General features: G+C 37.1%; 1 protein-coding gene across 7 annotated transcripts in view; it reads left to right on the plus strand.

The window, feature by feature from the left end:
- LOC138739142 (protocadherin-17-like) overlaps positions 1-25814 on the plus strand; it is a 166639-nt gene that overhangs the window by 131204 nt on the left and 9621 nt on the right. Inside the window, exons 4-6 of one of the 7 annotated variants that reach the window (XR_011342037.1) lie at positions 7249-7378; positions 17511-17629; positions 17865-18215. The exons of 2 other annotated variants lie outside the window; for them this stretch is intronic. Coding sequence is in view for 2 of the 5 variants with exons in the window: in XM_069890650.1 (XP_069746751.1) it covers positions 7249-7322 (74 nt within the window). In the remaining 3 variants the exon portion in view is untranslated. Of the gene's footprint in view, positions 1-7231; positions 7907-17510; positions 17630-17864; positions 18216-25814 lie in introns of those variants that run through there. 4 more of the 7 variants (XR_011342038.1, XR_011342039.1, XM_069890650.1 and 1 more) reach the window with 4 other exon arrangements.

Here is a 25814-nt window from a genome sequence, read left to right on the forward strand (position 1 = left end):
TATAGAAATTAATATTCACATGTGAACTTGCACTAAATGGAGCTGCATTGGAGACCTATTCTAGTTCCTTCCTGGGGTATTGTAGAAATATTTTCATTAGTATGCTCTGTATAAATCTTTTCTCTTTAAAGTAGTATGATTTGCAATGTCTTTTGTAGTTATTTATATTAACCTCAAAACATTACATTTGAGAAGATGTACAGTGCATGATATCAAAGGGTGAAGAGTGCCAAGACAATTATAAGAATTATAAGAAGGGATAAAGTGTGGCAATAGTGGGGAGAGTCACATGATGGAGTAGTGGCCGGTAGGGGAATACCAGCCCTCTCCAGAAAAGAAGAAATAAAGTGAAGAAAATACAAAGTTCAAGAAACATAAAATATAACAAATAAAAGATAAAGTTATAGAGAAAAGAAAGGAAATGGCACCCAAGAAGGAAAAAGTAAAAGCAACAGGAAGAAAAGATGCCAGAAAAGAAAGGAGAAGGCCTTACCTGCATGAAGAAACAGGGATCTGTCATGGAGAAGAGCGCCCGATCTCCGAGGTTGGTGACGGCCATGCAGAGTTGCGAACCCCCGACTGCTGGACTGCAAAAATGACTCTCTGAGCCAAACAAAAGTGCGCAAACTAAGGAGAAGGAGAACACTGACGGGAGGGGGGCTCAGCCGAGGAGTGGATAACCACAGCGCGACCAGCTGAGGGATGCCCAACACCAGAGCTCTCAGCTGGAAGAAGAGGAAAGTGACAGGAAAGGGAGTGAAAAGAAAGAAGAGCAGCAGCAGGAGGCCCAACAGATTAGCAGTCCAGAAGAAGAGGACCAACAGCAAGAGGCCAAGCAAGAAGAAGCCCAGCAAAGTGAGACAACCAACTCATCAGGAAAGTCAGAAGAGACACAGATACAAAGAAGAGAAGAAGAAGACACAAACACAGGTACAGACACAGAAGAGGAAGAAGAAGACCAAGATCTGCACAGAAAAATAGAAGGTAAAACAGATGGATAGAATATAGATAAACTTTTTTTTTCCAAGAACAAATGAGAGCATTAAAAGAATGGTTGTCATTAGAATTTAGTGAAATTAAAAGAAAAATAAAAAGAATAGAAGAGAAAGTGCAAAGATTAGAGTTGGTCATGACAGAAATGGGGAAAAGAGTAGAAAATGTGAAAGAATGAGAAACGGCTATAGAAATGGAAGTAAATGACTTAAGAGGAAAATTGGAAGAAAGTGATAAAAAAGTTAGAGTAACAAGAGTTGTTAGCTCAGAAAATTGATATGTTGGAAAATTATAGTAGGTTAAACAACATAAAAATAGTGGGCCTAAAGGAAGATGAAGAAGGCACAGATATGAAGGAATTTATAAAAGAATAGATCCCAAAGGTTCTGGGAATGATGGAAATGCAGGAAGGAATGGAAATAGAAAGGGCACACAGAACACTAGCTCTGAAACCACAGACACATCAAAAACCAAAATCCATTTTAGTAAAATTTTTGAGATATGCAACAAGAGAAAATATACTAGAGTGGGCAAAGAATAAAATTAGAGAAGACAATAAACCATTGGAATACAAGGGTCAAAAAATATTTTTTTACCCAGACATAAGTTTTGAACTCTTAAAGAAGAGGAAGGACTTTAATACAGCAAAATTGATCCTATCGAAAAATATTTATCCCTGGGAAGCAAAACAAACTGTTCTCGGATCCGAGAATTTGCAGAACACTTGCAGGACAGAAGGAGAAATGAAGAGTTGTAATAAGAATGAAGAAAAGTGATAAAATATATATAAAGATGCAAAAATAATGCATATGTAAAGAACTAAAAAAGGGAAAGAGAAGGGAAGAAAGGAAGTAAGGGGGGAAAAAAGAGGGTGAACTTTGATATATGTGTTTTTTTAAGTGTTTTCTGGGAGGGGTTGAGGGGGAGAGAATAACCATCACTGCAAAATCAGTTGACGGTTGGGAGCGGGTTCGCAATCCAAATGGAAAGGGGAGTTGTGGTTGCCCAACAAGGGATATGGGACAACTCAGAGGGGGGGGGGGATGAGGGAGTAAATACTCATATTTTATGTTTTATATGTGTTGTCATACATTGTGTTTTAAAAAAGGAAAACCGAGAGATGAAAATGGGGAAAAGGGGGATGGTGGTGGTGAGGAAGCAGAAATGAGGTGTAAACAGGTTATGAGATGGCAATGTTAAACCATATTACTATCTTCTTTGGCTTGGCTTCGCGGACGAAGATTTATGGAGGGGTAATGTCCAAGTCAGCTGCAGGCTCGTTTGTGGCTGACAAGTCCGATGCGGGACAGGCAGACACGGTTGCAGCAGTTGCAGGGGAAAATTGGTTGGTTGGGGTTGGGTGTTGGGTTTTTCCTCCTTTGTCTTTTGTCAGTGAGGTGGGCTCTGCGGTCTTCTTCAAAGGAGGTTGCTGCCCGCTGAACTGTGAGGCGCCAAGATGCACGGTTTGAGGTGATATCAGCCCACTGGCGGTGGTCAGTGTGGCAGGCACCAAGAGATTTCTTTAGGCAGTCCTTGTACCTCTTCTTTGGTGCACCTCCGTCATGGTGGCCAGTGGAGAGCTCGCCATATAACACGACCTTGGGAAGGCGATGGTCTTCCATTCTGGAGACGTGACCTACCCAGCACAGTTGGATCTTCAGCAGCATGGATTCGATGCTGTCAGCCTCTGCCATCTCGAGTACTTCGATGTTAGGGATGACGTCGCTCCAATGAATGATGAGGATGGAGCGGAGACAACGCTGGTGGAAGCGTTCTAGGAGCCGTAGGTGATGCCGGTAGAGGACCCAAGATTCGGAGCCAAACAGGAGTGTGGGTATGACAACGGCTCTGTATACGCTAATCTATGTGAGGTTTTTCAGTTGGTTGTTTTTCCAGACTCTTTTGTGTAGTCTTCCAAAGGCGCTATTTGCCTTGGTGAGTCTGTTGTCTATCTCGTTGTCGATCCTTGCATCCGATGAAATGGTGCAGCCGAGATAGGTAAACTGGTTGACCGTTTTGAGTTTTGTGTGCCCAATGGAGATGTGGGGGGACTGGTAGTCATGGTGGGGAGCTGGCTAATGGAGGACCTCAGTTTTCTTCAGGCTGACTTCCAGGCCAAACATTTTGGCAATTTCCGCAAAAAAGGATGTCAAGACTATAAACATTAATGAAATGCATAACCAAATTAAATGGAAGAGGCTATTAAATTTACTGAAAAAATAAAAAAAATAGATATAGCATTTGTGCAGGAAACACATCTAACTGAAGTGGAACATAATAAATTAAAGAGAGACTGGGTAGGGCACGTAGAGGCAGCATCATATAATTCAAAAGCTAGAGGTGTAGCTATATTAATTAATAAAAATGTACCAATTAAAATAGAGAAGGAAATAATAGATCCAGCAGGGAGGTATGTAATGATAAAGTATCTGATATATTCAGAATTTTGGAATTTGCTCAATATATATGCACCTAATGAAGAGGACCAATAGCTTATGCAAGATATTTTTTTGAATATTGTAGATACGCAAGGGAATATGTTGATAGGAGGGGATTTTAACCTTAATTTGGATCCAATGTTGGATAAAACTGGACAAAAGACTAGGAAAATGGCCAAATTTATGGTTAAATCAATGGAGGAAATGAAAATTATAGATATATGGAGGAGGCAGCACCCAAGAGAGAAGGAATACTCATATTATTCAAGTAGGCATAAAACATACTCAAGGATTGATATGTTTTTGTTGTCGGCCCATATTTAAGGGAGAGTTAGGAAAACTGAATATAAAACTAGATTGTTATCTGATCATTCACCCCTGTTATTAGCAATAGAACTGGAGGACATCCCACCAAGAACATATAGTTGGAAATTAAACTCCATGCTACTTAAAAGGCAGGAACTTAGAGAGTTTATTGAATGCCAAATTAAAATATATTTTGAAATAAATATGGAATCAGTGAAAGACAAATTTATATTTTGGGATGCAATGAAAGCTTTCATTAGAGGGCAGATAATAAGTTATGTAACTAAGATGAAAAAGGACTACAATTGGGAAATAGAACAGTTGGAAAGGGAGATAGTAAGTACAGAAATGGAACTAGCAAAAAAGTATGATATAACAAAAAGAGAATTGGCGGACAAAAAATAAAATACGAAACATTACAAACATATAAGGTAGAGAAGAATATAATGAAAATAAAGCAAAAGTATTACGAACTAGGAGAAAAAATACACAAAATATTAGCCTGATAACTTAAGACAGAACAAACTAAAAGAAATGTATTGGCATCAAGGAAAAACGACAAACAAATTACAAATAATCCAAAAGTGATTAATGAGAACTTTAAGGAATTTTATGAACAATTATACCAAACAGATTGAGGGGAAAGATGATAAAATAGAAGAGTTTTTGGCTAAAATTGAACTGCCAAAATGACAAGAGGAACAAAGCAAACTGATAAAACCATTTGAAATAGAGGAAGTATAGGATATATTAAAAAAGCTGCTGAACAATAAAACACCTGGAGAGGATGGATTCCCAATAGAATTCTATAAAACATTTAAAAAGTTATTAATTCCTCCTCTCCTGGAAGTAATGAACCAGATAGAAGAAACACAAAACTTGCCAGATTCGTGTAAGACTGCAATAATTACAGTAATACCAAAGACATGGAAGGATCCACTAACACCAGCATCATATAGACCAATATCTCTACTTAATTCAGATTATAAGATAATAGCAAAATTATTAGCAAACAGGTTGGCCGACTGTGTACCAAAAATAGTAAAACAACATCAAACTGGATTTATTAAGAAAAGACGAACAGCAGATAATGTCTGTAAATTTATTAATTTAATTCATGCAGTTCAAGGAAATAAGAAGCCAACAGGGGCTGTTGCTTTAGATGCAGAAAAAGCCTTTGACAGGGTAGAATGGAATTATTTATTCAAAGTATTACAGAGATTCAATCTACCAGAAAAATATTTTAATTGGATTAAAGCATTATATAATGGACCATTGGCGAAGTTAACAGTAAATGGATATGTATCGAACCAATTTAAATTAAGTAGGTCAACAAGGCAGGGATGTCCATTATCTCCCTCACTGTTCGCTTTAGCAATAGAACCATTGACAGACTGATAAGAACAGAAAATAAAATAAAGGGGATAAAAATAAAGGAGAATGAGTATAACATTAGTTTATTTGCAGATGACATCATCATATACTTAACAGAACCAGAAATATCAATAAAAGAATTGCATAAGAAATTGAAGGAGTATGAAGAAATATTGGGGTACAAGATCAACGCAAATAAAAGTGAAGTGATGCCAATGAGTAATGTGGATTGTACAGAATTTTAAAAAGAATAATAATTTAAATGGCAAATACAAGCAATCCGATACCTAGGTATTAGCTTTGATAATAATTTAAGCCACCTGTACAAATTAAATTGTCAGCCACTAATAAAGAAATTGCAGGAAGACTTAGAACATTGGAAAGAATTACCGGTAACGTTGATAGGGAGGGTAAATTGCATTAAAATGAATGTCTTCCCAAGGATACAATACTTATTTCAATTGTTACCAATTCGCTTAACAGAGAAATTCTTTAATGGACTAAAGAGTATAATAAGGAAATTCTTGTGGAAAGGGGGGAAATCGAGGATAGTGTTAGACAAATTGACATAGAGGTACAACCAAGATGGTTTGCAGTTACCAAACTTTAAAGATTATTGTAGAGCAGCACAATTAACATATTTATCAGATTTTTACCAGACAAGGGAAAAACCAGACAGGACAAAGAGAGAGCTAGATAAAATAGGGGAGAAGGTACCGGAACATATACTTTTTAAGTGGGATGAAAAGCTGGTACAATATAAAAGTTCACCAGTACTGCATCATTTACTCAATATATGGGAGAAGATTCACTTAGAAAGGAAAAAAATTAATTACCAAATACCAAAATTACTATTGACGCAAAATCTGCTAATCCTTTCTACAATCGATAACCTTTCCTGTAGAGAATGGGAGAGAAAAGGAATTCAAAGAATAGAAAATTGTTTTTTGGGATATAATTTATTAACATTTGAGCAATTGAAGTACAAATATGGAATAACTCATGGTACAATGTTTGCATATCATCAACTGAAAGCTTATTTAAAGGATAAATTGGGAAACAGACTGAGATTCCTAGAAGGAAACAGCTTTGAATAACCATAACCCTCACCTTAACAAAAAAATAACATGCCAAAAAATCCAGAGATCTTTCTTCTAAGTAATATACGAAGTAAGGGATTAGGCCTCAAATTAGATAAAGCACAAAAAAGATTTATTATGATAGCCTTAGCTGTAGCAAAAAAATGTATAATGTCAACTTGGAAAATGGAAGAGAGCCTGAGAATACAGCAATGGTACATGGAAATGAATAAATATATTCCATTGGAAAAAATAACAATTTTTTAAAAAAGTCACATTATTTGAACAAATTTGGGAACCGTACATGCAACATAACAGAGAGGGCTTGGCTCAGACCTCCACCCCCTAAAATGATAAAAAGACAAAATTATTTGATCCAGTGTGTAAACAGTAGATGACACATTTTTCTTGTTTATTTTTCATTGTATGATGACATTGTTTAATGGTTTTATTGTATTGTATATGTTGAATATTTATTGGTTTTGGAGGGGGGAGGGAAGGTATGGGGGGAAAAAAAGGGAGAAAAAAATGCCACTGTGATTATTTAAAGTGTGGCAATAGTGAAGAAAGACTCATTTCCAATACTCAAAAAAATGTAATGATATTAGCTGTAGTCTGTAATTGAAACAATAGACACCAATAGATCCAGCCAAAGAACTCATTGAAATATGCTGGAGATGGAGTGCTATCCTTTAAATTACGCAAGGTTAGATCAGATTTGTCTTATTATCAGTTTATGGCTTGCGTTGTTCTTTCTTTTTTCAATAACCGTGCTTCAATTTTGCAGCTGTTGTCAAATGTGCACATTGCAGTCTGATATTAATACATTGTTAAATTGTGTATGCACACAAGTTATTACAAAATGTATGTGTGCACAAGTTATTACAATTTTGCAGCTTTCGTCAAATGTGCATTGCAGTCTGATATTAATATATTGTTAAATCGTGTGTGCACAAGTTATTACAAAATGTATTAACAGTGCAATGTACATACACATATATATATATGATACTGTATATAAAATTTCTGCTTAACATTTAGATCCTTTCTGCAAATAGATCATGGATTTTCAGTGTTTGGAGTCACATCTTGTGCTCAAAGCAGTAGGAGAAGCTGGAATTTGTTCATATGAAGAAAGAATACAAAAGTATATGCATGTCAAACACATTAAAGTACACAATCCAAAATGTCAGTAAGCTCTATTTGTATTATAAGATTCCAATCACATAAAGTAATGCTTTTTCTCCACAGTTCAATCCTATAGTACATTACAGCTACATTGAATTTTGAATTTTGAGGATTATTATTCCAAATTTAAGATTCCATTATTAGTTACTTTAAAAAATCTTAACAACCTGTATCATTCAAGGAACTAATAAAGTTGGCAATGTAAAAACTGGAATGTATAGCAAATTAAAAATAAATTCATTTAAATGTATTTCATGCATTTAATATAATTTTCTTCAGTGATAATTATATTTCTCTATATTGTTTTATGGCCTATTTAAGGATGTTTACCTTCCTGTGTGTAAACACAAATCTTTTCTATAGAGACTAATTTTGACAAAAATCCTTTGATGTTAAACAATAAATATAGATAACTAGTTTAATTTGACCTTAAATGATGTTCAAATATTTTCTTCCCCATTTTCTAAAGCTGCTGAACAGGATGAGAATGTCATACCATTGTCATTTGAAATAAAATTTTAATTACAATTCTTTGTGATCTATCTTTACACTTTACAGTAAAATGTTTCATTACATCAATATAAATGCAATTATGTATGAAAATCCTGTAAATCTGAAACATTCTAGAGATATAACAGAAAAGGAGCAAACTGGTCAACATTTTGGTGCAGATAATGTTCAATGACAGTTTCTAGCAAATTCCTCATTTGTCCACAAATTGTCTTTTCCTTTTACAATAGAAACAAATAATGCACAAACTTTCAGCACTCATACAATATACTTTATCGAAGATTTTAGTCAGGATGTTAAGCGGTTTACTAATTTACTTGCTAAAATGCACTAGCTATCTAAAAATCTACTGACAACTCTGGATCCCTGAAATTTCAGTAAGAGGAAGCAGATAACAATAATTCTGTAACACAAGTTTTCTTTGATAAAGCTACACTCTAATGCTAACAGAGGAAATTAGCATACTTGTACAGATTGTAAATAAAGTGTATTAGTTAAACCCCTAAAACCTCGAGAGTGATTGATTAATTGTATTAAAAGTAATTTATATCTTGGAGATAATGTAATCCTGAAACAGAAAAACTCATTTACAATCCTGGAATGTTACAGATTATCAAATAAAGTTTAATTTTTGTTTATACTTCAGTCCATTTATATTTAACATCCATAAACTTTTAGTAGCATATAGTTCTTGAGACAAAGTATTATGAAAACTAGCCTGTCTATAAATTAAACAAAAATATTAAGTTAAACAAAAATATTAAGTTAAATTATCAGATAAGTTAAAGCAGACTTGTATACACACAAGCACCAGCTAAAATAATGAAAAGATGAGTGTCAGGATGCCAGTTTACCAAGATTATCTATATTTACATTCTCTTCTAATCCATGTAGTGCTAATTCTTCTATCCCATTACTGTGTAAATCTAATGTTTAGATGTCACACCATAATCTTAATTTTTTTAATCCGAGGGATTTTTTGTTGACTTAGTTACTAGTTCATTTTGAAATGAATGTGGATTTGTGTGAAAATGTATCCCTTCATGCTTTGTCACATAACATAGTCAAGTAATTCCCATGATTATTTGATTACAATTTTATGTCCGATATTTAAAAGTCTCTTCATTTTTATGTATATGTTTTAAATAGGACTACCTTTACTTCTGAATTTGAATAATTATTAGACAATACTATCATATTGAACACATTTGTTGAAGAACAGATTAATTATCATTGTATTAAATTTAAGAATTGGTTCCAGATTCCTTCAAGGGTATGAGTTTTTAATTAAAATTCTTGCAGATTTACATTGCAATTGCTTGCTAAAATAGGAATATTTATAATTATTATAATAATAGAATTATCAAATGTGAGATGCATGTATATTTTGATATGGAAATTCCCTTGAGCATTGTCAGTTTTGAAGCATTATCATTTACTAGAAACTTCCTGGAAGCACAAGCATAATTTCATTTGAAAGTCTGTCACCTTCCAAATTGCTGCAGGACAAAAAAATGTCATGTTGTGCAGTAATCCCTGTCCTATATGCTTCTGAGACCAGAACAATTTAGAGATGGCACATTAAAACAAAGCACACTGTTTATGCCAAATCACCTAAATTCACTGGAAGCAAGGGTAAACCTTTGATAATGTCCTCTCTCAGGCCAACAAGCCAGCATTTAAGACTAATTATACAGGACATGTTGCTCATATGCTAAACAAGATCATGGCTGATCTAACAGTGAACTCAGCTCTACCTACCTGCCCTTTCCCCATAACCCCTAATAAATCCTTTATAGCATCAGTGCTCTGTGATTAGTAAGGGATTGATTAAGATGGTATGTGAGTGGAAAGAAAAAGTTTGAAAAGCACCGTTTTTAATTGTACCTAATTGACTTATTATGTGCACAATTTCATAACTCCAAAGGAAATTGGCCAATGACAATTTTTCTCAAGCAAAACATTTCAATAACAATTGGGTCCAGAGCAGAGGTTCTCAACATTCCCATCCCACTCACATACAACCTTAAGCACCCCCTTACTATCACAGAGCACCAATGGCATAGGGATTACTTAAGTGAGTGGAAAGAGAAAGGTTGAGAACCACTGCTCGACTGTGTAGAAATCTAACTGTGATTTAAATATAATTTGAGGAAGCAGCTTTCTTGGCCAAAGAATTTCACAGATTCACTTTTCTCTGGGAAATGCATTTTCTTCTCATCTATGTCCTAAATCTTGTGGTTTTCTCACCTAGTTCTAGTCTAACATATCATGAAAATTACTTTCCTGCCTCTATCCCTTTCATAAGATTCCTCTTTTTCTTCTGAATTCCAGCACTTCTCAAGTGATTCATTCTCTCTTAATAGGCTAACTTAATAACTGCCTCCTCTCTGAAATCAACCAGGTGAACCTCCTCTGAACAGCCACCAAAGGCAGTATATCTTCCCCCCCCCCCCCAAGTAAGGAGACCAGAACTGCCCACAGTACTCCAGGTACCCTGTACAGTTGCAGCAGAACCTCTCTGCTCTTAAATGTATATCCTCGAACAATAAAGGTTAATATTCCTTTTGCCTCCTTTATTTTTTTTTTGTACCTGTAAACCAAGCTTTTGTGATTCATGTACAACTGCTCCAACATCCCTCTGCATACTTCAGTCTCTAACTATATAAATAATTTGATCTGTGATTTTTCCTTCCAAAGTGGATGACCTCTCATTTACCAATATCATACTCCATCTGCTGAGCTCTTGCCTGCTCATTTAACATAAGTAGACTTCCCGCCTTCTCTGTACAACTTGCTTTTCCTCTCCTTTTTGTGTCTTCAACAAACTTAGGTACACCATATGCAGTCCCGTCTTCCAAATCATTATAGTGAACAGCTGTAAACCTAGATGCAAATTGAGAAACACATATTTATCCCAACTCTCTGCCTTCTATTTAATGGTTTCCCAATCTTCCATCTATGGTAATATTTTACCCCCAATTTCATGCATATATTTAAGTCTTTTGCACAGCACCTATCAAGTACCTTCTGGAAATCCAAGTACACATTCATTCCCTTCTAACCACAGCATGCACTATATCCTCAAAGAATTCCAATTAATTTGTCAAACCTTGCCTGCCGTTCCTGAATTCATGCTGTGCTGATCCAGATTTGAACTTATTTCTTCCTTAATGATAACTTTAAGCATTTACCAGATTACTAACATTTATCTAACTACCTTATAGTTACCTGCCATTTGTCAGCATCCTTTTTTTTTACAAAAACAGTGGTGTGACATTTCTGATCTTCCAATCTGCCAGAATCCAGAGAATTTTGGTAAATTATCACAATGTCTCTCTGATGATTCGCTGTAGTACATCACTCGGCCAACAGGTGGCCTAGAGGCACAGCACCCGGCCTAATGACATCCGACCACCCGACGGTGTGCTCTCTCTTTCTTTCTCTCCAGGATCACTGTAAGCACAGCGAGCAGCCAACTAGATATGTATGTGAGTGGAATAAAGCTATGTTGCCCCAAACACTATTGTGCTTGTGTTTTCCTGAGGTGCAGCCTGCACAGTCTCTGCTATAACTTCTGTTATTTCTTTCAGTACCTTCTATCAGGACCAGGGTACCGATCTACCTTCAGACCACCAGTTTGTTCAGCACTATTTTTTAATGATAGTATTGAGATCCTCACCTCCCATTGCATCCTGAACATTACTCTTCCACTATGTAGACTGTTAAACTGTAGACTGTTAAAAAAATATCCATTCAAGGCCTTGGCGATTTCCACATTACCTAATATTAACTTGCCCTTTTCAACTTCCAAGGGATGCATGCTCACTTTAGCCATCCTTTTCCGTTTTATACAATAAAAACTTTTACTTTTGTTTTGTGCAAGTTTACTTTCATCATCTATGTTTCCATTTTTATTACTTGCTTCAGGGTTCTTTGTCACTTTTTAAAGTTTTCCGAATCTTCCAGTCTCTCATTACTCCTGGTGACGTTGTATTCATGAGCGTTGTTTCCTTTATTTCCTCAGTTATCCTCTTCCCACCCTTACTATCCTTGTTTCTAACTGGGATATACTTTGTTGAGCAATCTGAAAAATATTCTTGAAAGTCGTTCACTTTTCCTCAGCTGCCCCTCCATGTCGCCTGTGTTCCCAGTCTACACAGTCCTCCCTAATCATGTTTTGGTCTGCCTTGTTTAAGCATAATACACTGGTTTTAGATTAAACTATTGCACCCTCCATTTTTATGGAAAAAATAATCACTGTTTCTGTGAGCATCCCCTAACTACACATGACGGCACATACACTCACCAACACACAAATGCTCCATTTTGTTTTTGCCAGGACCATTCAATTCCAGAATGCAACATTGTTTTGTCCCAAAAATATCCAAAGAGCTGAACTTCAGAGGTGAACTGTGAGATTCTACTTGACATTAAGGCAGTTGTGACTGGGTAACCAAGGGTAAGAGTAAAAACAGGAAGGTAGTGCAGGAGTCTCCTGTGGTCATCTCCATGAAAAACAGATATTCCGCTTTGGATGTTGTTGGGGAAGAAGGCAGCAGTAGCCAGGGTCAGGGCATTGTGAGTGGCTCTGGTGTGCAAGAGGGCTGGGAAAAGAGTGGTAGGACAATAGTCATAGGGGATTCAATTGTAAGGGGTGTAAGGGGAATAGACAGGAGCTTCTGTGGCCATAAATGGGACTCCCAGTTGGTGTGTTGCCTCCCGGGTGCAAGGGTCAGGGATATCACGGAGCGCCTGCAGGGCATTCTGGATGGAGAGGGTGAACAGCCAAATGTCGTGGTCCACGTTGGTACCAACGACATAGGAAAAAAGGGGGATGATGTCCTACAAGCAGAATTCAGGGAGCTTGGAAAGAAGTTAAGGAGTAGGACCTCTAGGGTAATCTCTGGATTATTGCCAGTGCCATGAGCTAGTCAGAGTAGGAATTGCAGGATAGATAGAATGAATATGTGGTTTAAACAGTCGTGTAGGAGGGCAGGGTTCAGATTCTTGGGGCATTGGAATCGGTTCTGGGACAAATGAGATCAGTTCAAACAGGACGGTCTCCATCTGGGCAGGGCCAGGATCAATGCCCTCGGGAGAGTGTTTGGTAGTGCTATTGAAGGTTTAAACTAATGTGGCAGGGGGATGGGATCAGGAGTAGAGAGACAGAGGGGTTTAGTATGAGGGAAGAAGTCGGAGATAGGAGGGTGAAAAGCAAAAGAGGCAGGGAGGTAACCTCAGGGCAAAAATATAAAAGGGTCACTTTACAGCATAATGGTGATAGGGTTAAGGCTCTGGTAAAAACAAGCTTGAAGGCCTGTGTCTTAATGCAAGGAGTATTCGTAATAAGGTGGATGATTTGAATGTGCAGATAGCTGTAAATGACAATGATATAGTTGGGATCACAGAGACATGGCTTCAAGGGGACCAAGGCTGGGAGGTTAACATGCATGGATTTTAAATATTCAGGAGGGACAGACAGAAAGGAAAAGGAGGTGGGATAGCATTGTTGGTTAGAGAGGAGTTAAAAGCAACAGAAAGGTAGGATGTTAGCTTGAATGATGTGGAATCAATATGGGTAGAGCTGCAAAATGCAAGGGGGCAGAAGACATTAGTGGGAGTTGAATATAGACCACCTAACAGTAGTAGAGGTTGGGGATGGCATTATACAGGAAATTGAAATGCGTGCAACAAAGGCAAGGCAGTTATAATGGGTAACTTTAATCTCCATATAGACTGGATGAATCATATTAGTAAGGATACTGATGAGGATGATTTCTTAGAAGGTATACGGGATAATTTTCAAAGCCAGTATGTTGAAGAACCAATGAGGGAACAAGCCATTCTAGACTGGGTTCTGAGTAATGAGGAAGGGTTAGTTAACAATCTTGTTGTGCGAAGCCCTTTGGGTAAGAGTGACCACAATATGGTGGAATTTTACATTAGGATGGAAAGTGACAGGGTTAATTCTGTAACTCAGGTTCTGAACTTAAAGAAGGGTGACTTTGAGGGTATGAGACGCAAATTGATTAAGTTAGATTGGCAAATGTTTCTTAAAGCATTAACTGTATAAAGGTAATGGCAAGCATTTAAGAATCACCTGGATGAAATACAGCGTTTGTTCATCCCGGTTTGGAAAAAGAATAACTCAAGGAGGGTAGTACATCCTTGGATAACAAGGAAAATCAGAGAGAGTATCAAGTGTAAAGAGGAAGCGTATAGACTAGCCAGGAAAGACAGAATACCAGAGGATTGGGAGAAATTCAGAGTTCTACAGAGGAAGACAAAAGGATTAATCAGGAAAGCAAAAGAGATTATGAGAGAAAGTTGGTAGGGAACATAAAAAATGACTGCAAAAGTTTTTATAGATATGTAAAGAGAAAGAGACTAGTAAAGACAAATGTGGGTTCCTTGCAGTCAGAAACAGGTGAATTGGTCATGGGGAACAAGGACATGGCAGACCAATTAAATAACTACTTTAGTTCGGTCTTCACTCGGGAAAATATGAATAATCTTCAGGAAATAATAGGGGACCATGGGGCTAATGTGACAGAAGGACTGGGGAAAATAACTGTAAGTTATGAGGTTGTGTTGGATAAATTGAAGGGATTAAAAGCAAAGAAGTCCCCAGGGCCAGATGGTCTATATCCCAAAGTGCTAAAAGAAGTAGCCCATGAAATAGTGGATGCATTGTTGATAATTTTTTCATAACTCTAGATTCCGAAGTAGTTCCTGAGGACTGGAGGGAATGTAACTCCACTTTTTAAAAAGGGGGGGTAAAGAGAAATCAGGTAATTATAGACCAGTTAGCTTGACATCGGTAGTGGGGAAAATGATAGAGTCAGTTATTAAAGATGTGATTGCGGCACATCTGGAAAGTGGTGAATTCATTGCTCAGAGCCAGTGTGGTTTTATGAAGGGAAAATCGTGTCTGACTAATCTTATTGAATTTTTTGAAGATGTAACTAGTAGAGTGGATAGGGGAGCACCAGTAGATGTGGTTAACCTAGATTTTCAGAAGGCTTTTTATAAGAAACCCACACAGGAGATTACTATACAAACTTAAGGCACACAGTATAGGGGATATAGTATTAAGGTGGATAGAGAATTGGTTGACAGATAGGAAGCAAAGAGTAGGAATAAACGGGTACTTTTCAGAATGGCAGACAGTTACTAGTGGGATACCACAAGGCTCAGTGCTGGGACCCCAGTTATTTATGATATATATTAATGATTTAGATGAGGACATAGAAAACAGCATTTCAAAGTTTGCAGATGACACAAAGTTGGGTGGGATTGTAAGCTGTGTAGAGGCTGTTAAGAGTGTGCAGGGTGACTTGGACAGGTTGGGTGAGCAAGCAGTAAAAAGGCGAATGGTATGTTGGTGTTCATATCAAGAGGATTCGAGTTCATGAGCAGAGAGGTATTGCAGTTGTATAGGGCCTTGGTGAGACCTCACCTGGAGTATTGTGTTCAGTTTTGGTCTCCTTATCTGAGGAAGGACATCATTGCCATGGAGAGAGTGCAGAAAAGGTTTACCAGATTGATACCAGGGATGGCGGGACTTGCATATAAAGAAAGGCTAGAATGACTGGGCTTGTACTCACTGGAGTTTAGATGATTAAGAGGAGATTTAACAGAAACATTCAAAATTCTTAAGGGATTTGACAGGCTAGATGCAGGAAGATTGTTCCCAAAGTTGGGCAAGTCTAGAACCAGGGGTCACAGTTTAAGGATAAAAGGGAAATCCTTTAGGACTGAGATGAGGAAGAATTTTTTCATTCAGAGGGTGGTGAATTTATGGAATTCTCTGCCACAGGAAGTGATTGAGGCCAGTTCCATAGCTATATTTAAGAGAGAGTTAGATTTAGTACTTGTGACTAGGGAGATCAGGGGGTATGGAGAGAGAGCTGGAACAGGGTACTGAGTGGATGATCAGCCATGATCAAAATGAATGGCAGTGTAGGCTTGAAGGGCCAAATGGCCTACTCCTAGACCTATTTTCTATGTTTCTATAAATAAGGTGTCAATTGGACATCATTCTCATCTTTGGAGTCCTGCCTCAAAAAAAAAGAAAATGGTTGTGGTTAATGAAGATGAACTATTCTTTTTCCAGGGCACACTACAGGAATTTTTTCATGTTAAAAACAAATGCTTAACCATCTTCATCAATGAGCTTTCTTTCATCATAAGATCAGACGTGAGGATTTTTACTGATAATTGCACAATATTTAATTTCCTTTGCAACTTCTCCACAAATGAAGTAACCCATGCTCGACTGCTGGAAAGACCTAAACAACATTCAGGCAAAGCCTGATCAGTAATAAGTTACATGAATGCCTAACTACCTTGATAAACATTTTATGGCCTTTCCATTGATGACTCTCCTATCAGCGATATCTTGAGGACCATCAAACTGAAACTTGAGTATATCAGCAATATAACTACTATGGCTACTGAAGCAGGTCAGAGGTAAGGGTATCCTGTGGAAAGTGACTTACCTATAGTTAACACAGCTCCATACTCCAACAGTACCTCCAAAACCCACATTACCTCAACCACCAAAAAAAAATGGATCCTAGATTCCTGGAAAAAAAAGCTCCATTTTCCCCTACAAGTTGCATAACATTTTGCTGTATGAAAATCTAGAATTCCTGTCGAACAGTAAAAGTGGGGAAACAGTCAGCAACTGAACTGCAAGAAGCAACTCAGTACCTCTTTCTCAAAGTCAATTAAGGAAGTAAATAGTGGCTTTCCCAAAGACATACAAAGTCCTGAAAAATTAATAAATAAAAATCTCCTAAAATTTCAAATGTTCAGATTGCAGGAGCCAGCAAGTACAGTCCATAACGATCAAACATTCAATACTTCCAGGTTAGTGTTTTCCATGTGACAAAGAGAAAATGGTAAAGGTCTGACAGTTTCTTATGAAGTCTGAGAAAAATGTAACTGATCTAAAAATCCTGACAGGATAAGGTCAAAAGGTTATTTACAGAAAATCAACAGCCAACAAGATATTAATGAGAACAGTAAGAAACTGGTTAATTGCAGAACATCCATTACAATTTGTGGAAGGGTTGAGAGCATTAACAGTGTCCACTTTTCAATCTCTTCATTTCACTAAAAATATCTTGAATTGACAATCTAGAAATATTGAGGAAAAAAAATATGCAGGTACTCAGTTTATAATCCAAATATAAAGGGATTTGGTTTCAACAAATTAGATCATTGGTGCCATCTGAAATCTTTTCTCAAACAAATGGGAACATATGGCTGAGCAAGGAATAAATGAGCATCGAGTTGGTGCAAATTGCCCATACTTAAATTAATAAAACAGAAAATGCTAGAAACGTTCAGCAGGTTTGAAAGAGAAAGAGAAAGAGGATTGCCACTTATAATTTCAGACACTTTGCTAGTGGCTGATAGAACCATCGAACATCACAGCACAGAAATAGGCCTCCAGCCCTTCTAGTCTGTGCCAAATCATTTTTTTGCCTAGTCCCACTAACCTGCACTCAGTCCATAGCCCTCCATACCTCTCTCATTCATGTACCTGCCCAAATTCCTCTTAAATGCTAAAATTGATTTGTGTTTCTCACATTTTCTATTTTCATTTCAGCTTTCAACATCTTCAGTTTGAATGATTTTGCACCCTGAGGTTCCTTTCCATTCTGCCTAAAATCAAGATGATACCAAAATCAAGCAGATGATTGACAAAAAGTAAATGGCCAATGGAAGGTTAGAAAGAGCAAGAAATTCAGAAAAGATTAGAGTTGTTTGTAATCCATCTCCCGACCCCAAAAAATCTTAAATATGTAGGAGCAAAGATCAATAAACATTTACCAATACAAAAAAGTAATCTGTTGGTATACAACAAATTAGAAAAATTAAAATATCTGTGATTAATTTGTCAGCACATTTATCGCTTTAATTTTAATTCTTTCAATAACTTTTTTTTTAATGACTTTTGTAGGGTTCTTGGAGTACTGTTTGACAGAGACAATATCAAGCTGTTTCATTTTATCCAGAGGATGTACGTGGCATGTGCTGGAAAAGAGGTCATTTCAAATCTAATGTGTGAAAACCATTTTAGTGAATGGCTGGCTAAACAGGGAAATGGTGGAAGCTTTTGACATGATTTGTTTGTGCGTATATTAAGTGGTTTTATTTCAGAAAACATTATTTTGGTATCTGGTGCATGCATATTTTGAGACCTGTCAGACTCTAAAATAGTACCATAAGTTCAAGTTTACAGTTATTTGATTATACATATTTAACCTGATGAAACAATGCATCTCTGGACCATATTGTGCATCTATACACAAACTACATATATACATAGTTATCCAAAATAAATATTTATAAAAATAATTTATATAATTTACTGATTTCTCAGATTGTTTAACAGTTTCATTGCCTGCAGGAAGAAGCTGTTTCCTAACCTGGCAGTTCTGGGTTTTTTTCTCCTGTTCCTCTTCCTTGAAGCTAGAGTCTCAAAGATATTGTGGGCTGGATGGTAAGGACCCTCAATGATTCTCTGAGCCCTCTTTAAGCCCCACTCCCTGTAGATATTATCGATAGAGGGAAGGGAGACCCCAGTGATCTTCTCAGCAATTTTAATCACCTTCCAATCGAATGCTGTGCAGCTACCATACCACGCTGTAGGTCCTTTCAAATTGCCATGTAAAATGGGGTTAACCAGGCAATTGGCGAATTGAAAGGGGAAATAGCCAACTAAGTTACCCTGGTGATGTCAGTACTTGCGAGCATGTGTCACAGGGAAACACCTGGCTACAAAGAACCGGTGGAGGGGGGAGGGAGGTGGTGGGTAGGCGCAATTTGCTGCTGCTCTGATTCACGGTGATGGCTCATTGCTGGAGTACAGGAACAATGGCCATCTTCCTTACCCATGCCGCTGGGTAATTATAGGGAAAGAAGATGTCCATTTTTCCCACACTCCCTCATTGAGCCGTCACCCTGAACTGGACCGATACATCGCAGCAGCCACCACACCCCTACCCCCCACCCCCATGTTTGCGGGTGACTAACAGCTGGGACTGGGGGTGTTTAGGAGAACTTTAAAACAGAAAGGGAACTGGCTGCATGATGCGTCATTGCAGGGGCAGGATCCCCCTTAAATCACCGGGTTGGTGATTTATCAGGTAGATCTGGCTGCCATTTGAAAGGTGCATTCCACATCCACAACCCAGTAATTGCACCCGGGTCCCAGGAGGGCTACCCAAGTGCTGCAATTTGACAGCTCCTACACAGCTAGCCAGAACACTCTCTCATGCACCTATAGGATGGTGGCTAGTAGCCTTGTCCTTCTTAGGAAGTGTAGGCGCTGTTGCACCTTTCTGACTTACGAGATGGTTTTGTGAGTCCCCAAGGAATTTTGTACTAATTTACTTTTTTTTTAAGAAAGCAGATAGGGTCTCAACTTGGACCCACAAACTGCCAAGTGTTACCTTTCTGATGTAATTCCTTCTGAAATCTGCAATTCTTGCTCAATGGAATTTAATGATTCACTCAGTACAAATACTTCCATTTCATTATTTAGTAAGAGTCAAATAATCCCACTATTTAAACATTCTACCTTTATATTGGGAAACTGCTTCATTGCAGCATTTCCATCATGATTATTTTCAATTACAGAGCCATTATTTTCAGCTGTTTTGGGCAACAGTAGCTGTTCAAAGTGTATTTTGCACCTTGGCAAGATGTAATTATCTATTATAGTGAATCACCTATAACTGGTGTTGGCTGAAAATCAACACCTTTGCAGTATTTTCTCCATGTTCTAGTATGTGATTTATGGGCATAACTACAAATCTTTCTTTGGGATAGTACAGGTATTCCCCACTTTTTGAAAGTTCACTTTACGCCACTCCACTTTTACGAAATACCTGCATTAGTACCTGTTTTCACTAACCAAAGAAATCGGAAGAGGATTTTGACTTTTACAAAAAAAAAGGTGAAAATAGTTTGTTTCCTTCCCCGGGAACTACACTCAGCATCAAGCCACCATAGATTTGAACTGTGTCTGTGAGTTTTTGTGCTTTATCTCTATTTATTTTGTGCATCCATTAGCAAGATGTGTCCTATGGTATCAGAAAAGCCTGAGAGAGCTCTCAAGGGTGTTATTGGGTATGATTTGGTGGGCTATTTTTTGGGTATGGGAACCATTCAAAAATTGTTTCCATATAAATTATTGGTAATTGCTTCTTTATGCAATTTCGGCTTACGAAAGGTTTCATAGGAAAGGTTGCATAGAAAGGTTTCAGGTAACAGGGGATACCTGTATTCCATTAAGCCTTTGTTTCAGCATTGCCCATGTTAAAGAACAATATAATTAGGAATGAATAGCCATTTAGATCATGTGTTCTGTTCCAAGATTCCTGAACAATTCCTATGTTTCTGTATATCACTTTTAAAATGCATTCCTTAAAAGTTCAGATCCAGGCACTTCAAAATTTCACAGAATTTTTCAAGTTTTCTCATTTTGTAATTTAATATTTGAACACCTGGCATAATACTCTTTGAGTTACAAAGCCTTCACTTCCCTAAATTGTGATGGTCACAACTGCTCACTGTCCACCAACTGGGTGTTACCAGAGTTGTAGACTTCCATTTGAGTGTCCTATATGTGGAACACTACAATAAAGTGCTGTCTCTTTTTACATCTACAGCATTCCACTCACATTTTTAATTATTTTCTTCACTGGCCTGTGACATTTTAATTGTTTTTCTATTGAAGTACCCAAGATTCTTTTAAATTTCACTGCATCAGTCATCACTTCAAGAAATTAATTCAAAATTGTGACACCTGTAAGGTAAAACATCATGAGATGGGAATGTGTAAGGAGTTACCCTGTGCAGGGCTGTAACAAGATGTGAATGCATCCTTGTACTTACAAGATAAGAGAGACATTGATGGATTGAGAGGCAGGAAGCTAGCAGGGAAAGGATAGCAACAGTTTTAGTCATTGGACAAGTAATGATATGATGATGTTCTAAGCACGTATCCAAGGGTATAAAAATCACCATTTTGCTGATAACGGCAGAATGCATTCTCCAACTAACATTGTTAGTTGCAAGTGTTACAATCCGGTAATAAAGAACAAAGAACCCTGATTTCGACTCAGTCTGGTGTTTGTCTCACTCATTCATGAACAAAGCAGACCTAACACACCAAAGACCTAGACAGTTACTATCTCAAGGAAAATCTTGAGGCTGCCCTTTAAATTTTGCTAAACATTGCAAAATTGCATAAATTATTTCAATCCAAATAATATTCCTGATACAAAATGGTGGATGGTTGTACTGAAGCCACCTGCAGTATTCTGAACATTATTACTCTGTCCTCTTTCTCTAAAATACTACTTTTACCTTTCTTGTTCTACATTTTCTAAGCATAGTTTTTGAATTTTGACGAGCTATCTCAGAATTGATTATCGATTTGGAGACAATAATTTATTTCTCACATTAAGCATAACGCAAAATTCATCGGTGCTGATAATCTTTAATTTCCCCATTGTAAATCTAGTGATAGTAGCTTCAAAGACCATTAATGGCTTAAAGTTTTTAGTTATTGTCACATGAAAGATGGATTTGTGGGGCTGATAGCTGTAGTTTCAGATTTACTGACATTGCATTTAATCCAATGAATCAGTCATTGTCCACTGAATATCTTGATATTATCACGTACAAGATGCAGAATACATTCTCTCATCCCCTTTAATAATTGTCTGAGATAGCTTTGATCCTCTAATTATGGCTGCTGGTTGCCCTAGACTATGTGTTTGACAAGGCTCTATGCTCTGGTATCTCGAAACTTCTTCACTCCTCTTTCATCTTTTAAGATAGACTTTTTAATTTTTTTTTAAAGATAGACTTTGAAACAAACCACTTGGTCAAAAGCTTTGAGTCACCTGCCCAAATACATTCTATAGTGGCATTTAATAATATACCTGTGAAGAGAGACAGAATTGTTTTATTGTATTAAATATATTGTATGGATGAAAATTATGGTTGTAAAACAATTCTTCAGCAAATCTTATTTTCTCATTTAAATTTGACAAATATTAATTCATAAAGATGTTATCTGCTTCAAGTCTCAAGAGATGTATGCAGGAATGCTTCCTGCAGCAGAGAAAGAAGGTGTTTACTACAGGGAATATTCAATCCTGTAAATGCCTTGAAGATCACCAGGTTGCTTAAAAAAAGTCATCTAATTCAAATTTACAAAATTCTAACAAGGCTATTCACACTGGTACAGGGAGGATAATTGCCCTGGCTGGGTTGTGTCAGGTTACAGGGCAAACAATTCATAACTGAGAGGAGAAAGTTCTTCACTCAGAATAATGAAGTGGTGGAATTCATGACTGCAGAGACATTTAGAGCCAAGTAGCTAAATATTTTTACAAAGAAAATTGTGCTATATCTGGACACAAATATCATCAGGTGTCACGAGGAAAGAGAATCTGGTATAGAGATAGATAACCATCCATAATTCTGTTGAATGAAGGAGTAGGCTTGAAGAATTGAATGTTTGTACTTTATTTGGCATAACCCTGATGCATCGGTGGCCACTGAAAACAGTAAATAAACCTTTTGTCATGGTTAGAACAAAAGATCAAAAGAAGCGAGACAGGCTGGGAATTTTCTCAGAACTTCTTCCAGATAATTGTTACAAGTTTTCAAGAAATATGATGGAAATCAGTGTCAAAGATGAGAATGGTAAAATGAAATTATTTGAATTGTGGTTATAATGAAAATTTAGGTCTATTACATTAATCCAATACTAAGAAGCTGCAATGTTTTATCCTTGAGCTGCTTCTTGGATTGTGAAGCCCATTACGTCCTCAATTTACGAAGGGGTTGCGTTCCAGCACTCCCATCCTAAGATGAAAAAAACGTTAGTCGGAAAAGGGCAGTGGGATCAGTGTGGGGACTGACTTGGGACTATGGGGAGAGAGCAGGGTAGTGAAATCAGTGTGAAGACTGACATGGGGCTGTGGGGAGAGAGTGGGGCAGCAGGATTGGTATTGTGACCGATGCAACATTGTCAGGAATCACTGAACATCATAGCCTAGCCAAAATTTGAAGTGCAGTACAAATTCGAGGCATGGTAACTTCTAAAAATCATAAGTCGGGGACTATCTGTATTCTTTACTCAAGAAAATTTTATTTTATTCTCATATTCCCATCAATTCCCCATAAGATTACTATACACTTGAAACAGCTTGCAGCACCAATGGATGTAATATGTTAATTCATAAGACATACATCAAATCAAACTATTTGATCTCCTACATACCAGTAGTTTTGGAGATGGAATTATTCCGATGAGTTGGACATTAGATTTCAGTCAGTATGCGGCATTAAAGGAGACCAGCATCATTTCAGAGATCCTTTTTGCTTTAAGGTTTTCTGAATTCAGAGAGACAGAGTGAAATAAAAATCCTGATAAAAATCATGAAAAAATTAGCAGGTCACAGTGAGACTAAATACAGTTGCAAAGGAATCAACCTTGATTCATTAAACCCATTTCCATAATTATGCTTGATGTTATTAACAGATCAAGGAATACTGTGGCAGCATAGAAATCATTAGTTAACTCTTTCAAAGAGTTGGCACAGTCACAATGGAACAAATGACCTCTAGTGCTTTGTAATTTTAAAATTTCACATATCGAGAAAAGGAAAAAAAATGCCTAGAATTTTTGATTTTTCTTATCAATAAAGAAGTCATAGTGACACAAGATTAAAACAGTTTTTAAATAACCATTAATCTTTTTCTGTGGTGGGTACATACCAACTTCTAGCATCCTTCTGGGGAAATATTGACAGTATTAATGACACAGGTGTCTATTACCTTCAGCTAAATGTCCGTGACTTTTTATACCGTCATCTCTGTTGGACCGCCTCTATTGCTTTTAGTGAGGTTTCCAGGCACCATTTGTAAATGACCAACACCGTTCAACATGCACAGGAAAATCCAGGCTATACATTCAGTCCTCTGATGTATATGTGGCAGTAATCCATTGGGGTTCTCCTTAAATTGCCCTTGCAGTTTATGACATTATGCAAAGTGCTTCATTGAATTACTGCCTTGTCATTTCTGACCAGTTTCGAGAGATTTATTATCCTGCTTCATTCTTTATAGCATGTAGTACACCTAACAAGTTCATCTCTGAAGCACCAATACTTCAGTGCCTTTGGTGAAAATTAACTACCGGTAATGCTTTTTGTTCTCAGTAATACTGCTTCCCCAGAGCTTGTGTTACTTCACTGGTCTAAATAATCCGTTTTGGTGGTTATCTCATTTGCAAGGAAAAGGAGAGAGAACACAAATATTTTAAAAGGTAACCAAGGATAGCATCAAGTATTATGGTCGAATTTAAATGTAGAATTTAATAAGAGTTAGTGGCTAGGTTATATAAATCATGACTTGTTCCTTGGTGTGAATGATTAGGAGCTGAATTTGAGATGCAGTTGATGGCAACTAGAGTGGCAGCTTCTGTCTTTGCTCCTTGGCCAGCAACTTTCTTTCTTTGGATGGTGCAGCTGCATAGTCATTAAAGAGGATTTGTTCTTAAACCATGAGTGAGGGAACATTTGACTAAGATGAGGAGGTAAGCATCAGTTAAAAAAAAAATCAAGCTTGACCAAATAATGCTTGTTAGTTTCCAAAGTTATTTCCCTCTGTTATTAAAGGGGAGGTTAAGTGAACCCCTACTGAAGACTTATATCAGAACACAAATTCTGTCATCCTAACAAAAGGGCCAACAAGCTTAATTTGGTGCACACTGCCATAATTTCTATCAGAATTATTAGTGCTTAGGTGAAAATATCATTTCTTATCCCTTTTTTCCAATTTTCACCTGCTGGCATTTAGTTACAAATGACTGAACACAACATTGTAATTTCTAAATATTTCCAAATGTGTGTCGCAATGCCTAGAATAAACCACTAGCAAGTTTTTACTTGTACTTGTCTCTAGTTAGTATGACTGCTTCACAAGCTAACTGCAGCTTGCAAACAAATCTGTGGTTATCAGAACAGACGGCATCCTGCCCCAGAGCCACAAGTCCAAGCACTGCTGCCATTGATGCTTTGATATTCTAATGTAAAAACATACTAATGTGAAACTAATAGAAAGAAAGCAGCTCCAAAAGTGCAGAACTCCCGAGCACTAAACTGAAATGTCAGTTAAAAATATATCAAGTTCTCTCGCATTCAAAGAAACAAGAACAATTTAACTCCAGAACAAGAGATTGCATTGTTTCCTCCTTTAAGTTGCTCTTAAAACTCTTTTCCTATGGCTATCTGACCTGATTTTACTCTCTGTAACACATTTTTTGATGTGTAACCATATTAAAAGTGAGAAATAAATATCTATTATTATCAATTACATATTTGGTAAATCATCTGGCCTTAACTTAGTAGGTGCTATGGAGTCTAATTTTCGTAGTTTTTGGTTCGAGCAATTGCATCTTTATCTCTCGGTGGACTTGTTTGATTGTGGCCTATTTGGCAGATTTTACTTTGCAACAATGTGTGTGTGTTTGGGCAATGTCAGCAGACTGCAGCTTTTCCCTATAGTTCTCAGTATTCTTAGAGTGTAGATATATCCTATTCACTTCATAGCCTGGCAGGAAAAGCAAAGTAAACACTAGGCAATAATGATAAAACTAGAAATCCTGTCATGCTTAAAACAGTATCATAGAAAAACCATTTCCCAATGGATACAAGGCCTAAAAATTGAGCTTATTTATATAAGCTTTCTTATGTGCAAATTACATGTAAAGTCAATTTCATCTGGGATAGAACGCACTTGGAATCCCTTCCAGATGCAATTATACTCATCAGGAAATTTGTTCAGGCAGTCCAGCTTGGTAAACTGATATTTACCCTGCATG

This window comes from Narcine bancroftii, chromosome 7 (genome assembly GCF_036971445.1).
Source record: "Narcine bancroftii isolate sNarBan1 chromosome 7, sNarBan1.hap1, whole genome shotgun sequence".
NCBI classification, from domain to species: domain Eukaryota; kingdom Metazoa; phylum Chordata; class Chondrichthyes; order Torpediniformes; family Narcinidae; genus Narcine; species Narcine bancroftii.